Below are 16332 nucleotides of genomic sequence, written 5' to 3'. Positions count from 1 at the left end.
TGTCGGGTCTAGAATGTATTTCCTCAATTGCGACACATGAAAAACATCATGAATGTTGGAAAGAAACGGTGGTAGCGCGATCTGATACGCAACTGGCCCAACACGGCGAGTGATCTGGTAAGGTCCAATGAATTTTGGTGTGAGCTTCCTCGACTTAATAGCCCGGCCAACTCCGGTAGTCTGAGTAACTCGTAAAAGCACATGGTCGCCCTCTTCAAACTCTAGGGTCCTACGCCGCTGATCGGCATAACTCTTATGTCTGCTCTGCGAAGCTTTCATCTTTTCTCTGATTTGTTTAACCTTCTCAGTCGTCTGTTGCAGAAGTTCCGGCCCAATCAACAAACTCTCTCCATCTTGATACCAACACAAAGGTGTCCTACACTTTCGACCATACAAAGCCTCATACGGTGCCATACCGATGCTCGCATGAAAACTGTTGTTGTAGGTGAATTCGATCAATGGCAGAAGATCATCCCAGCTTCCTTTGTTGTCCAGCACACAAGCACGTAGTAGATCCTCTAATGACTGAATAGTTCTCTCTGTCTGCCCGTCAGTTTGTGGATGATACGCCGAACTCAATCTCAGCTTGGTTCCTAACGCCTCATGAAGAGCTCCCCAAAAATGCGATGTAAACTTCGGATCTCAGTCAGAAATAATACTCGTCGGCACTCCGTGTACTCGAACAATCTCCGCCACATAAATCTCAGCCAACTTCTCCACGTTATAGGTAGTTTAGGTAGTTCTCACTGGTATAAAATGTGCAGACTTGGTCAGACGGTCCACAATTACCCAAATCGAATCATATCTCTTCTGTGTCCTTGGCAAAGCCACCACGAAATCCATGGAGATGCTATCCTATTTCCATTCTGGCACGTCTAAACTCTGTAGCATACTTGCAGGCCTCTGATGCTCTACCTTCGCCTTCTGACAAGTCAAACATGCAGCTACATACTCGGCCACTTGTTTCTTCATTCCCGGCCACCATAAATTTAGTTTCAAGTCTTGATACATCTTTGTCATTCCAGGATGAATGCTCCACTTGCTCTTGTGTCCTTCATCCAGGATCAGCCTTCTCAATTCTGGGTTGTTGGGTACACAGACTCTGTCCTTGCATCGTAGGATGTTGTCAGCTCCTACCTTGAACTCCGGGTCTTTCCCTTGAGTCACTAAATTTCTCTTCTCTAGCAGAAACGCATCTTGCAATTGTTGCTCTCTAATCTCTTCCATCAATCCACTAGCCATTCTGATCATGCCGAACTTCAACATTCCCTTAGACGTTGTCACCCCCAAGCTCATATCTCGAAATTGTTCCACCAACTCCAGTTCTCTAACCATCATTGACGAGACATGCATCTTCCTACTCAAAGCATCAGCAACTACATTTGCCTTCCCAGGGTGATATTGCAACGTAAACTCATAGTCCTTGATGAACTCCATCCATCGTCGTTGCGTCATGTTCAGCTCCTTCTGATCAAACAAGTATTTTAGACTCTTGTGATCGCTAAATATCGTGAAAGTACAACCATAGAGGTAATGCCTCCAGATTTTAAGCGAAAACACAATAGCAGCTAACTCCAAATCGTGCGTCGGGTAGTTCTTCTCATGAGTCTTCAGCTGTCTCGAAGCATAAGCCACCACTTTCCGATGTTGCATCAGTACACATCCCAAGCCATGATATGAAGCATCACAGTAGACTTCATAAGGTTCCTCCGGTTGTGGCAAAATAAGCATAGGTGACGTCGTCAAACGTTCCTTCATGGTCTAAAAACTTGTCTCACACGCTTCTGTCCATGCAAAAGGTTGATCCTTCCTCGTAAGTTGAGTCAAAGGTCCAACAATCTTGGCAAAACCCTCAATGAAACGTCTATAATATCCAGCTAAGCCCACAAAACTTGTGATTTCTGTCACTGTCTTCGGTTGTTCCCAAGTTAAAACAGTCTCCACCTTCGCTGGATCCACAGCTATGCCTTCCTTTGAGATGACATGGCCTAAGAACTTGACTTCCTCAAGCCAGAATTCGCACTTGGAAGGGTTCGCATACAGCTTTTTCTCCCGCAACACTTGTAAAACTTGACGCAGATGTCCCTCATGTTCCTTAGCGTCCTTCGAATAGATCAGAATGTCGTCGATGAACACCACCACAAACCGATCCAAGAACTCATGAAAGGTACGGTTCATGTAGTCCATGAAAACAGCAGGCGCATTCTTCACTCCAAACGGCATCACTAGGTACTCGTAGTGTCCGTAGCGAGTTCTGAAAGCAGTCTTCGGTATATCCTCAGTCTTCACTCTGATTTGGCGATAACCCGACTTCAAATCTATCTTGGAGAATACGACAGCCCCTCGAAGTTGATCCATCAAATCATCTATCCTTGGCAACGGGTATCTGTTCTTGACTGTCGCCTTGTTGAGCTGTCGATACTCCACACACAATCTAGACTTTCCGTCTTTCTTCTTGACCAAAAGCACTGACGTTCCCCACGGTGAGACACTTGGTCGAATAAATCCTTTCACCGAAAGATCCTCCAACTGAGACTTCAACTCCACTAGCTCTACAGGTGCCATACGGTAAGGTGCGATCGAAATCGGTCCGGTTCCGGGTACAATGTCAATTACAAACTCCACGTCGCATACCAGCGGTGGTCCAGGTACATCTCCAGAACAACATCAGCAAAAACTCGAATCACTGAATACCATGCACATCTGAGTCTCCCCTACTCTCTAGATTCTGACGTCTCCGATTCGGAACTAAACGCCCTAATATCATGTGTATAGTACCCATAAGGAATTTCCCTAAGATCCTAGCTTCCTTATCGATGCATCGGTAAAACAACTTCCTAGCTCATCGTGCTATTCTAGACCTCGTATAACTTCTATAGTTAAATCACGAGCAACTTCGAATAAGATCCTAGTAGGGGTAATAATCATAAGGTCAAAGTTTAAGTAGTAAACACAAGTTAGGCGCGTCACACTCGCTTCGAAGATAAAGGAGTAAGTTATTCTAGAATAAGAGAACAGTTAAAATATTACCATCGTCCCCACGCTCTTCCTCGTTCAACTCCTCAGCTCTTGCACCGTCCCTGGTGTGAACTCTTTCCTCTGTAGCAAGTTGTTTTCCTTTCCCAGCATTCCCTAATGATTCGCCCTTGGGTGCCTTGCAATCTCTGGCGAAGTGTCCCGGTTGGTTGCAAATGAAGCACAGCCTTCCCTTGATCTTGCACCTACTGGCATAGTGCCCGATTTCCCCACAGTTGAAGCATAGAAGTCCCCCGTCTGGACACTTGTTAGTGTAGTGCCCCACCTTCCTACACCTGTAACACGTCACTCTTTTGCCCGAAGTCTTGTTTCCTGTTCCTCCGGTAGCATCATTCCCTTTCATCTTACTGTCAGACGGTCCCCCCTGGAGTGTCTTGCAGTTCACAGCCAGATGCCCTTCTCGGTTACACTTGAAGCATCTCAGTCCAATCACTGAGCACTTGTTAGCAAAATGCCCAAACTTTCCGCAACGGAAACATGTCACATCTTTGTCATCAACTGGCTTCCCTCCAGTAGCAGCAGTCGTTGGTTTGTACCCTCCTGAGATAAGGTCTCTTCCCTCGGGACGCTGATACGGTTTCCACTGATGGTAGCTCTCCTTTCCGTTGTAGCCTTGGGAACCCAACCTCATTGGTCCTCCAGCTCCTGTTCGGTCCATTCCTCTTTGCTGATACATTGCCGCTGCCATCAGTCGTTGGTAATGTTCACGTGCAGCCTCTTCAGCGTGCATGTAAGCGTCTTCAGCAGCCTGGTTCATCATTGCCTCGATCATTGTAGCTATTGCCTCCGCCATCCGGTTAGGGTCCACCATCCTATGTTTCGTCAAACGTCCAATTAGTACTAACCATAAGGTAGTATTAGACAAACCATTCAATATGATTAAGTAGTAACGCAAACAATTAGAGCGAAAATCACTCTGCGAACAATCAAGTTTTTACTCTTTGCAGAGTCACACAACCTAGCACATAAGATCTATTCCCCAAAGACTCCCAAAAGACTCGACTAAGCTCTAATACCACAATGTAACACCCCAATTTTCATGTGTCACTTAAGTAACTTAAAAATAAACTTTAAGCGGAAAAGCAAGTATTTTTTTTTCGTTTGTTTCCTTTTTGAAATAAAGACATTTTAAAGATAGAGACACAACCCAAGACGCGATAAACATAACTAATTTACAATACTATTACAGTCCTGCTGTAACCCCAAAGTGTCACGAGTATCAGCAAGTGACAGAAAGTGAGCCCGAAGGCAGAATAAGTTCAAGTCCAGAAATCAAGTGAGAAGTTATAAGTACAGTCCTCCAAAACATGAGAGAGTCAGCCCAAAACGGCCTCCTCCAGGCCTCCTAATGTCCGACTACTCTCTATGATCCCCATGACAGAGAACCACACAAAAAGTAATGTGTCGGGGACCTACCCTGCCCCAAATATTGACTCGACTAGTCAGAGCTATAACAATAACATCTAACCTTGAAGGACTCTATACACCCATACCCTACACTCCTACCATCGACCCTCATCTGATTATGCATTCCGTCCGGGTCCTCGCTGAATGGTTTAGTAGTAGTTGCTACGCTCCTGGTCCTCCGCGATAGATGAATCATCTCGAACTAGCTGTCGAACGTCTGGCAGCAGACCGACCGCCCAAACACAAACATACAACCAAAGCCAAGGCACTAGGGTCAACTTACGGAATATAAGAAATATACAAACAACATGTGATAAGGGTATATATATATATATATATATATATATATATATATATGTTTATATATATTCCTAGCATGTTATCGAGGCTCTAACAATAATTCAATAATGCAAACAGCACGCGATTCTAGTTAGGGTGCATGTATGCATGAAATACAATTCAAAATGATCCGGATAGTTTGTTTAGATGGGCACCATCGAGTCAGTCACCAGTGGCCTAGTGTGTAACCATTTTCCCTCGGGTGTCGCTTACAAACCCATGCATAGTCGGATCAATTCTAACCCCTCTAGGTTGAACCATTTTTTTCCCGCTATGCCGAAGATACACTCTTGGTGTTCTTCGATGAAGGCCAATCGTTCGACTGTCTCAACCTTCGTGAAGCCGACCGAAGTCGTCTCAACTTCACCGAGGCCCGATCTTTCGATCGTCCCAAGCCCCGAGTGTATGCATGATGCAATATGGTTAGCCAAACATCGAATCGTCCTCGCACGTACGTGTTTACCTACAATTTCAATTTAAAAGTACCCGAAGGTCAGAGTCATCTTGCGACTAGGCTGTGAAAATCCGGAGTACATGAAGCACTCAGTGACATTTCCCTGGTCACTATGGTTCATCCCTGGCGCGACCATCAAATAATTTACGAAGTGCAAGGAAGCACTTATTTCCCTTATTAATTATGTTGACTAATCCCCTTGACGGTCAAGCTAACGACTCAACGAGCGAGAAGGGTATCACCCACGCTCAGTTTTTGCTGAAGTCATGGCTTGTCGACTTATTCCCGTATTTCACAATCATTTCCATTTCCTAGGTTTCCCTAAGGTCATCGTTAATTAATTTAAGCATTTTGAGTTGAGTTAATTCAATTATAAGGTTTATTGTCAAAATCTAAGTTTCATGAATTATCAGGTTCCATGTTCTAACTAATCAAAGTCCCCAAAATCCCCCAAGTGTAAACCCCGGGAAAAGTCTAAGTATTTCAGGAAGGGCTAGATCTCAGACCTCTGGTCAGGACCTGCCTAGGGTTATTATTTCAACCCGAATGATCAAATAGAATCAATTCAATTGTCCTACACTCCACAATCGCGTCAAAGCGCACAATTCGATAACAATATCAATATCTCAAGCTATAAGAAGCAATATCATAATAATTCAGTGCGGAAATCATAAGACGGAAACCAGTAAACGGCCGAAGCCTCTCAGAAAACGGAGACACACATCTCATATAAGTTCACTCGGCCGAAGCCTCCAGAAAACATTTTCCCATAAAGCGATAAACAATATTCAATGCAATGTTTAATATCAAGCAATATTCAAGTCGAATTTATCGACGCCTATAAATCAATAGCTAGTAATTAAGTTGCCCTAACCTCGAGTTGTTCCAGTCTCGCGGTGCAGGTCACGCTCACAAGCTTGCTCTGTCAACCCCAAAGTTTCCACAAACGAACCTTGGAACATACAAAGCGAAAAGCAATCAAAACCAGTCAATTCGTTTACAACAATACTAATTAACGATAGACAAAGCTTAAAAAGCTTCCAAGTACGACACTCTAACACGAATGGAAGAGTTTTCCCCGAACGGGTGAGTTTTGACACGTGAACCAAACTAGAAAATTCTAATATTTACCTTTGCTCACTAAAACGTGCATAACTCGAGCTACAGAACTCGGAATGACACGAAACCAAAGCCAAATTTTCGGCGACTCGAAGGGCTACAGTAAGCATAAGGCCAACCTTGCCCAGATTTGAGTTTCATCACTGTCCTAACACAAATAGTTCTCGGCCACTCTCCAATTTAGCGTTTCGGCGCTTTTTATTCGATCTAATTTAATTCCTAGGTAGTTTTAGGGTAAAACTAGGACAAGGAAATTGTCGGAAAAATTTTAGAACGAACGGGTCGAATTACGACTAGTTAGGGTAACTTTGGTCCAAGATTAAGGTTCAAAAACCCAAAGTCGAAACTTTGAAAAAAAAATATTGATGGGGTCGTTCACAACGACATTTATAGCAACTAATCCTAAGGGCACTAAGTCGGATTGTGGCTTTTCGAAGATAAAGTTTCAATATGTGCGTAAATGGGTTTTTACACCGTTTTTCATACCTACGGCGACTCGATCGAAATCGGCGCGCAACGGCGAGAGATTCAGGTTGTTGGGTAGATATAGAAGGTAGTTCAAAAGAAAAATCGGGTAAATCGAACAATTTTACGTAAAGCTCGAAACTTGGAGCTCAGAAAGAGATAAAGAAACGCGATAAAAAGAACGATCAGAGGTAAGAAGTGAGTAGATTACCTATGTGCCGTGAAGTAGAGACAAACAGCTCGAAGATCGGTCAAGAAACAGCGAAGTTCTCCCTCTCCCTTTCTTCCTCCTTGCTCGCGGCCACACACATGAGAAATGGCAAGTTTTTGTGTTTTTTTTTCTATTTATAGGAGAGTGAAATCGCGGGAAAATGAATATTTTGCAATTTCGATTTTTGCAGTACGTTCATCTGTGAATTCTAAGCGAGATTCTGGCGACAGAATTCCAGAACTCAAAACAAGTCTCTTGAATTTGAAGAAAACGATCCAAAAGCGGTGCGAGCTAAAATGCTCCGAAAAACTACTTTTTGCTGAGAAAGTTGGATGACAAAACTTCCTTCTGAAGAAAGATTGGAAACGTCGAAAGAAATCTGGCTACACGGATGGAAACTTCGTTAGAAGCTCCGAATAGAAAAAGTCTTCATTTAGCGTTTGAATTTAGAGTTTTGAGAGAATGGATTTTAGCGTCGTCGGACTTCCGAGAAATGAAACATATCGTTCGTACAGTCCAGAGTTCCGAAATGAAACGCTGGTCGAGGGAAAAATAAAGATAACTTCTTATTTTTCCAAGGATTTAGAATTTCGCTTAAACAATGCTTTAAGAGCGGAATTAGCCTTTTCTGGACACTCTCGCCACAAGGCGGGTGTGCAGACGACTCGTGCTAACTCCTAAAACGACTATGGTACTATCCTCCACCAACTCCTGAACTTTCTTCTTCATTAAACTTTCCCAAACAACAAACTCATGTCACGCTTACACCGATCCTACGCGTGAGTCGGAAAAATAATTATTTAATCCATGTTGGAACATGTTGCCATGCATTTTGTCAAAACAACCGATTGTCGAAGCAGATGCCATGGCATCTGTCCTCGTGTAGCTAGGGCATCAGTCCTCAGCTTGTGTGTCTGTTGTGGGCCCTCTGAAGATTTACTGAAGATATGTTTTTGAGTTACTTGAGAAGCAAGTAGCTATTTTCCAGAAGGGTTTTAGTTGTTGGGTTGTTATTTGTTGAAACAATCTTTGTTAAAAGATTGATTTCTATCTTTACTTGTGCAATAAGAAACCGAATCTATCAAGATTGCGTTTTGAATTGCTGTTACTGCAATCTGTTTCTTCAGCCCATGCTAACCCTGAAGCCCATGCTACCGCTGCTGAAGTCTATAAAAGGATGAAGACCTAAAACATGAAGATGAACGAAGCTGATAGAGAGAGATCGAGTGTTTTAGGATTTGTTATTGTGCTTTGTCCTATGTTAATTGTGAATCCTCTTTGCTCACTGATTCTATAAAGCAAAGAAGGGTTTTGTGTTGTTTGATTGCATTCAAACTCTGATTGTTCATCGTGTTCACCAATCACTGTGGCAGTGATTGAGAGAAAGTGAGAGGGGCTCTCATACTTAGGTTGAGATTCTAAGTAGAAATACACTGGGTAGATTAGGAAGTGAACTATGAACTGAGTTGTTCATGAATGTCTGTAATTCCTGAGTCTTGAGATAGTGGATTTCCTTTCTTTGGGTGCAAACCCTCCAGACGTAGGTGAAAGTTTTTCACTGAACTGGGTTAACAATTACTGTGTGTTATTGTTTCTGTTGTTAAGTTTTGTTTTACTGTTAAGTGGTTGTCGAACCTCTTGTCCCAGCATCGTGCAGGACAATCGTATCAGAGGGAACCTGAATTACAATCCAGTTCCGAAATCTGGGTCTTACAGACAATGTAAGCAGCGTTTGAACTTAACAAACATAACCAAGACAAGTTTACTTAGGTTTCTCAATTTATTCACGCAGATAGTAGGTACTGAAATTTCACCTTGTTGCATTAGAATTTCCCCCATGAGGTAGATTTGATTCTGAACATTCCCTTTTCTAGGAGGGTTCTCTATGATGAGTTTATTTGGTCTGCCAATGCTGATGGAATGAAAAATATTAGGTCCAGTTACTCTTTTATCCAGAAGCTAGCTCTTGCAGGAAGGGCTTCGTCATCTTCAGTTTCTGCTTCGGGAGCTATGGCGGTTGATTTGGAAGGTGAATGTCTTTCCCTGTTGCAAGGGACTTTTCTTGTGTGCTTTCGGGGAGGTGCTTCCCACACATGTTATGTTGGTAGGGACAAAGATTTTGGTGGATAAATTGTGCCCCATGTGTTACACTGAAGAAGAAACAATCGTGCATGCTCTCTAGTGGTCGCATTTGGTTTGCTTATTTTATATCTTTTACTGCACCTACTGCTTCTGTTGGGGGTTCTCTAAAAAAAATGGTTGTTGGGACTTTTGAAGATTGGTGATGATGGGGTTTCTGATCAAATGTTTTCGTTGTTGTGGGCTATTTGGAATCGGCATAATAAATAACCATTTTTTTGGGGGGGCGGAGGTTTTTATTAATCTTTTTCAGGGATTGATCCGTAGACTTGCACCTGCAATGTTATGTCTGTAGGTCTTACAACTTTAGTTATCATTCTAGGACCAAGTTTCCTTTTAATTGCGATTCTAGTTCTTATCCAGTTTTCGTGCATGTTTGGTGTTGTTCCTTGCAGTAGTGAGCGTGTTTCTTTTCATCCTACAGGGTGCTTCTCTTCATCCAAGTCCTATTCTAGGGTTGGGCATGTTGGCTCACGATTGCAGATTCCTTCCTTTAGGGGGGGGGGAGGCTCTTTGGACACATCTGTGGGGGAGGCTCTTGCGCTTCGTGGGGCTCAACAAGTGGCTCTTGAGCTTGGTTACTGTAATTTCCAGTTTCAATTGATGTTTTGCTTCTGATTAGTTCTTGGAAAAACCATAAGGTTTAGCTTTCATCTTTGGCACCAATGATTATGTCCATCTCTCTTGATGTTTTCTTTCTTTTGATTTGTTGCATATTCGAAGCCATGACAGTTCGGCCGCATAATTTAGGGCAAAGTTATCTCCTTTGATATTTTTAATTATATATGGATAAATGATGTTCATATGGGGTTAACATCTATTTTATCTTCTGATGTACTGAATTTCTTGCTTCGAACCTAAAAAGGATTTGATATAATGTATTCAAATTTTGTATTCCCCTTATCGTTCATTTTATTGAATGTATCACTTTTTTACCCACTTTTTTGCGGCGATCACAGGCTCGGGAAGATTGGCAGAACCGTTTTTTGGCATGGTGATGGCTTCTCGACGTGCGATTCCTCGTGGTGTTGATGTCCAGTTCCGATTTGCCCCAAGGGAAGCGAACCTTGTAGCCGACAGCCTTGCTAAGGCAGCTCACTTGTTTGGCTTTGGGGTCCATTTGTTGCAAACTCCACTGGCAGAATGTCGCCACCTTTTGTACCAGGATGTGGATGAAGCGGTAGCTTCTCTCCGTGTTTCTATTTCTTAGCGCTTTTTCGCTTTTGGGGCCTTGCCCCTCCATGTTACCAAAAAAAAGTGCATACGTGAAGAGTTCAAAAAAAAAGTGCATACGTGAAAAATCTTTCTATATGAAAATAATAGGAAAAAATTAAAATTGTTTGATCTAATCATCAATTATAAATATGATAAAGATTAAAAATTATTTAAGATCATTTAAACACGTAAAAAGTTTAAATAACCTAATTTTTTAACATTTCATTCTCATATGAAATATCATCTTTCTCTTATGATTTATGTATAAGAAAAAGCGGTGAATTCTGTGGTACCCGGATTTACTTTTGGGTGTGGTACTCCATATGATATTTGAAGTTATAATTTTGTTGAAAAAAGTGAAATGATTTATTATTGCAATGTTAAAGTTCAATTATCGACTTAATGAATTAATAATATATAGTTCTTAAGTTTGTTCATGTTATGCAATGCACAACTTGAAAATTAGGTTTTTTAGTTCAATTTGCAGCTTTGAGAAATCATCTAAATTAATTTTCTTCCTTCATGCTTCACCTATATTGAACCTTCAAATCTTCATTTATTCTCTTCCTCTAAATTTAACTTGTATATTTTTTATTGGTATATATCATTTAAGGCAACACACATTGATCTGGCTTAAGGTACAATAGCAATCACCTAATATTACGTAAAAACAATATAAACAAGTATATTTCAAAAAGAAAAATATAAACAAGTGTACTAGAAGGTTGGAAAAACAAAAATTGACAAGGCGAAAGAGAACAAGAAAATGAAAGGAAATAAAAGGGAAAGAAGGAGGTGGATTCCTTGCGCAAAACGTATCTTATAGGCTCGGGGTTTGGAGCTAGGTTCGGTTGTGTAGACTTTGCGCGGATAAGAACGACCCCTCTTGTCTCTCTCTATTGTTTCTCTCTCAACCGCCTCCAAACTTCTACAAGAACCCATTCCCTCTCACACCGCCTCAAACTAAACTCACTCTCTCTTCACACTTTCTCACATTCATCACAACAAGGACACAAACAACGTTATTCTCTCTGTCTCCTATCAGTGTCTTCAAGCTGGCGTTAGAGAATCAAGACACCACCACCACTGTCCGGGAAATTAAGCCCAAGAACCGGAGAATCATGGTAACACACGTGTGCTTCATTGAGCTTATTTTGTGTTTTGTTTTGTGGGTCATGCTGCTAATGTGTGTGTTTCTGTTGTCATTTTTATCTTTCTGAAATGCTATGATTTGGGGTTTATTTTGTGTTTTGGATTCTGGGTCTGATTCAAAATTTGATTTTTTTTTTAATAGGGTGCGGGAGGTCCTGATGATGAGGACAGTCATAGATGGCCGCCATGGTTGAAGCCTCTGCTTAAAGAGAGCTTCTTTGTTCAATGCAAGATGCACGCGGATTCACACAAGAGCGAGTGTAATATGTACTGCTTGGATTGTATGAACGGTGCACTCTGCTCTCTCTGCCTCGCTTACCACAAAGATCACCGTGCTATCCAGGTGAGTTTATGAATTGATTGAATTTTTCTGCTTTCAATGATTTTTGGGTTTTTTTGCTTTCTAGCCTCTGACACATTTCTGGTCTTCTAGACATTGCTGTCAAAACCATCCCATTTTTCCTTTTGTGGCGGTGCTAGATTTGTTCTTTTTCTGGAACTTGGTTGAAAAGTCCCCCCCTTTCGCTTCTCTACTGAGATTTGAACTTTCATTAATTTGGTGCTGTTTTCAATTTCTATGTGCCCAATCATCCCATGTGAAACTGTTTTTTTATGATAAATTCCCATCAATTTTTTTTTTTCAAATTGAAGTTCCTGCATTTAACAATTCAGGGCATGGAGTGAAAGTAACCACCAAGCAGCTGAAAATGTTAGCTTTCCAATGCAATAAATGGTCATTCCCTTTTAATTTACACTGTTTTTTTGGGTGTATGACAGATAAGGAGGTCCTCATACCATGATGTGATTCGGGTCAATGAGATTCAGAAGGTTTTGGACATCTCAGGGGTGCAAACCTACATTATCAACAGTGCAAGGGTTGTGTTCTTGAATGAGAGGCCTCAGCCAAGGCCAGGGAAAGGGGTCACCAACACTTGCGAAGTCTGCGAGCGCAGCCTCCTCGATTCATTTCGATTCTGTTCTCTTGGTTGCAAGGTATTTTCACTTCACACATTATTGTGTCTTACATTTGTTAACTTCCTAAGCATTTTGGAAAAAGATATCTCCGAGCAAATCACGAAATTGGCTTGAAATCCTTCCATAAAAGAAGGAAATACCATTGAAAATCTCCGATTGTGTCAAATGTGAGTTAAGTTGGTTCATATGATTTAATGTCGGCTAAGTTAGTCCATTGACCGACATTTATCACAATTAGAGACTTCTGAGGATGTTTCCTTGTTCTGGGAACTAACTTGCTCGATGAATGATGAATGAATTTGGTGATTCACTAGAGAGAGGATTTGCTTAGTTTCAAAAAAAAAATGAGAGAGAGGATTTGCTTTGTTTTTAAGCTAGCCCTTTAAGTGGGTTGACTTTTTCTTTTAGCGGATTTGAATTTGAATTCTTTGCTTTTCCAAATTTGAATTTTCTGCATTTCAATACTTTCTATGTGTATTAAATTCCAGTAACTGACTTGTCAATTTGAGTTTTTTGATTGAATATTTACCCATTCAACTATGAATTGTAGATTGTTGGTACATCAAAGAATTTCCAGAAGAAGAAGAAATCACCAGCAATGGCGGCAATGGCTTCAGACTCAGAGGATTCATACGGCAGCAGTAGCAGCTATGGAGGACTGAAGAACATCAAGGTGCAGAGCTTCACTCCTTCAACGCCGCCACCAACTTCACCACCAACTTCAGTTAATTACCGAACGGCCAAGAGAAGAAAGGGAATACCACACCGTGCCCCAATGGGAGGGCTAGCTCTGCAATACTAGGAACTTAGAAATTAACGTTATTGCGCTATAATGCCCTTGTATAATTACCCAGAACAGTAGTTTCCCTTGCAGTTTCAGAACTCGAGCTTTTTGCAGAAAAGGGCCGGTGCTGGAAGTGTTTGTGACTTTGTTCCTTTCTCTGTTGGTAGCGGTTAGTAGCGTTTGTGTAAATAGAAGAAATCCAATAGAAGTGGAAAAGGTTGGGGAAAAGTAGAAAATAAGATGTGAGATAGATTGGGGAAAAGAATGATGTAGCAAAATAAGCAAAGTTCCTTTCCACCAAAGTTAAAGGTGATGAGACAACAATATAGGTTTGGGTTCTAGAGTAATTTACCATGTTTAGAGTTGGGATGTAAAAGGTGGGGTTATAAAAGGGTGTGGGAATAGAAGACCGTGACAAATGTAATGTATACAAATAGGTAGACTGTCTATACATGGAATGTGAAATATAATAGATTTGGTAAAATCATGCAGGGTAGAATTCTCACCTTTTTTTTTTCATGTTTTATAAAGTGAATTTTCTGAATTTAACTGGTGGTGAGAGATTAATAGAATTTCAAATGTCTAATAGTGGTACATGATTATTTATTGTACTTTCTTCATAAATAAAAGTTTGGGTGGTATTCGTCCCTCTTAGCTTCCATGTTTTAGGCAGGCCCAATTTTTGTGAATTTATGGATTGGGTGATGGTCTCCCAAACCGCCTGCACTAGGGAACATAGGTGAGGCGATCTCTCTCAAAATGATCATGGTTGTATTGAGTAGAGGCCTTGTGCAAAGTGGACCCAATAGTGAGTCGCAAACTCTCAATAAGGCAAAGCTAGTAAGTTGGCGAGTCTCGCACTGACTAAGAGAGCGCTCCTTCAAGATCCATCTACTGTGTTAGTACTTACGTGTTTGGTTTGGCACGAAGCTTAGAGATAACTCGTAAGCGCTCTTGGGTTGCGTAATTATGAGACCCAAGAGTCTATTTCTGATTAGATCTAGGGTTCGCACATACCACTGTAAATGAAAATAGTTTAGCCTATAATAGTCATTTTATACCAAAAACAACTACATTTTTACGAGATTTACTTTCGTTGGGATTTGTTTCGAGTCTATTTTGGTTCTATTGCTCACTAAGTGTGAATAGGTGGTTTGGTCAATCACTACCCTAGATTGCATGCTTCTTGGAATATAAGTCGTTTACAGAGGAATTTATAGATCGTCCACCAATACAACTCTCGCATTAACAATGAGAATTGCATACATTGCCTTTTGAGGGAAAACATTTTTTTTGGTACATCGGAAAGTTAAATTGCACCCGGCAGGGATTGTTCTCTGACCTTCCCCTCTGTAACGTCTCAATTGCACACATGGTTTCCCCTAAACTTGGATTCAGCGACACTTCTCATTTTCCAAAACTTAACTCCAAGCCCTAAGCTTTCTTCAGAGGTTGTTATAATTATTTAAAGTGTTTGAATGTTGTTTAGTGTATTATGAATTTTCCTTGTAAAATAGTTTTCATTTCTCTTTGTCTCTAATTCTATAAGTTCAAAAGATCTCATCAACCCAAATGATTCTCAGAGAAGGTCTTGATCCATTAAAACAATAAGGGCCCGAACATCGGTTCGTCCCATCAAACATTATCCCAAAATCTAATCACTAGTATGGCATAACTCTCCCGTTTCCCCACACTCTGACGTATAACAAATATATGTATAATTGCACATCATAGTTAGTACAATCCAGCAAGTCATGACACATATATCAATACATCCTAAGATTAACCATTTAGCACATAGCATGTGAATAAATCAACAACAATCATAACAATAAGCAATCAAGTAATAACACATGTTGGTCGAAACCCCAGAAATCGGAGACACACGTCTCTATTGATTAACAACGGCCTAGGCCTCAGAAAATATTTTCCAGATCACATAATCAAGTAAAATCATAAACAATAACCAAGTCGAATTTATCGACGCCTAAATCATTAGCTAGCAGGGTAAGTTTCCCTCACCTCTAGGTTTTCCAGCTTCAACAGAAGTTCTTTACTCGCTTCACTCACAGCTCCAAAGAGTTCCTCAGTCGAACCTTTGAGCAAAACATAACAGAATTCAACCAATTCAAGTCAGAACTAATCAAACGATAATTACTAACGTTAGACGAAGCATTATAAGCTCCAGAGTACGATAACCTAACACGATAAGACGAGTTTTCGCAAAAGAGAAATTTCTCCTCCCCCAAATGGATGCTCTCGGCCATGACACATCAAAATGTGTTTCGGCGCTTTTTCGTCGATCAAACTTGATTCCTAGGTTATCATTAGTCGTATCTAGGGTAAATTAAAGCTCGGAAAAATTATCGGGTCGAAAACTGAATTAGGGACAATTTGGTCAAGGTTTTTGGCTCAGAAATTCAAAGTTGGAATTTTGAAAAATAAATTTGATGAGGTTGTTACTAACGACACTTATGACGACTAATCCTACTGACGCTAAGCTCAGTCGAGAGTTTTTGGTCCAAAAAGCCTAACCTTAGCTTAAAAATGGGGTTTTCCATAGTTTTGAATACCTACGACGATCCGGCGAGAATCGACGAACATCGGCGGAGTATTTGTGACGTATAAATAGTAGGGATGAAGTTTAGAAAGAAGAATCGAGTTATTTGGACAATTTTACAAAAAGCTCCAAACTTTGAGCACAGAAAGACATGTAGAAAAGCGACAGAATTGACGATCAGAGGTTATAAGTAGCATACATACCTCGATGCCAACGTATAGCAACTGACAGTGCGAAGATCGGGGAAGAAACGGTGAAAATCTTCTTCTCCTCTTCTCTTCCTCTTGCTCGCGGGTTTGGTGCTTGAATGGTGAAGAATTTTTTATTCTTTACCTATTTATAGGAGATGGAAAACGCGGGAAAATAAAAATTTCGTGATTCTGATTTTTCCTGTGCATTCCTTTGTGAATTATTAGTGAGAATCTGGCGACATAATTCTAGAACTCGAAACGAATTTCTTGGAATTTAAGTAATCG

The 16332-nt window shown here is 40.9% G+C and overlaps 1 protein-coding gene across 1 annotated transcript; it reads left to right on the top strand.

Annotated features, from left to right (window-relative positions):
* Positions 1 to 11273: 11273 nt before the first annotated feature.
* LOC130713642 (protein RGF1 INDUCIBLE TRANSCRIPTION FACTOR 1-like) lies at positions 11274 to 13780 on the top strand. Its single transcript, XM_057563424.1, has 4 exons — positions 11274 to 11509; positions 11680 to 11880; positions 12315 to 12530; positions 13063 to 13780. Exons 1-4 carry the CDS (start codon positions 11507 to 11509, stop codon positions 13312 to 13314), a joined length of 672 nt encoding a protein of 223 aa, XP_057419407.1. The 5' UTR covers positions 11274 to 11506; the 3' UTR covers positions 13315 to 13780.
* Positions 13781 to 16332: the final 2552 nt, after the last annotated feature.

The sequence above is a fragment of the Lotus japonicus genome, chromosome 4 (genome assembly GCF_012489685.1).
Source record: "Lotus japonicus ecotype B-129 chromosome 4, LjGifu_v1.2".
In the NCBI taxonomy this organism is placed as follows: domain Eukaryota; kingdom Viridiplantae; phylum Streptophyta; class Magnoliopsida; order Fabales; family Fabaceae; genus Lotus; species Lotus japonicus.
The sequence above is the reverse complement of the archived record's forward strand: the minus strand, read 5'-3'. Positions and strand labels throughout refer to the sequence as shown.

Bases quoted from the DNA above. Each gene is read 5' to 3' on its own strand.
- LOC130713642 (XM_057563424.1), top strand. The intron at 11,881-12,314 runs GTGAGTTTATGA...GGTGTATGACAG, and splicing joins AAGATCACCGTGCTATCCAG to ATAAGGAGGTCCTCATACCA. The intron at 12,531-13,062 runs GTATTTTCACTT...TATGAATTGTAG, and splicing joins TCTGTTCTCTTGGTTGCAAG to ATTGTTGGTACATCAAAGAA.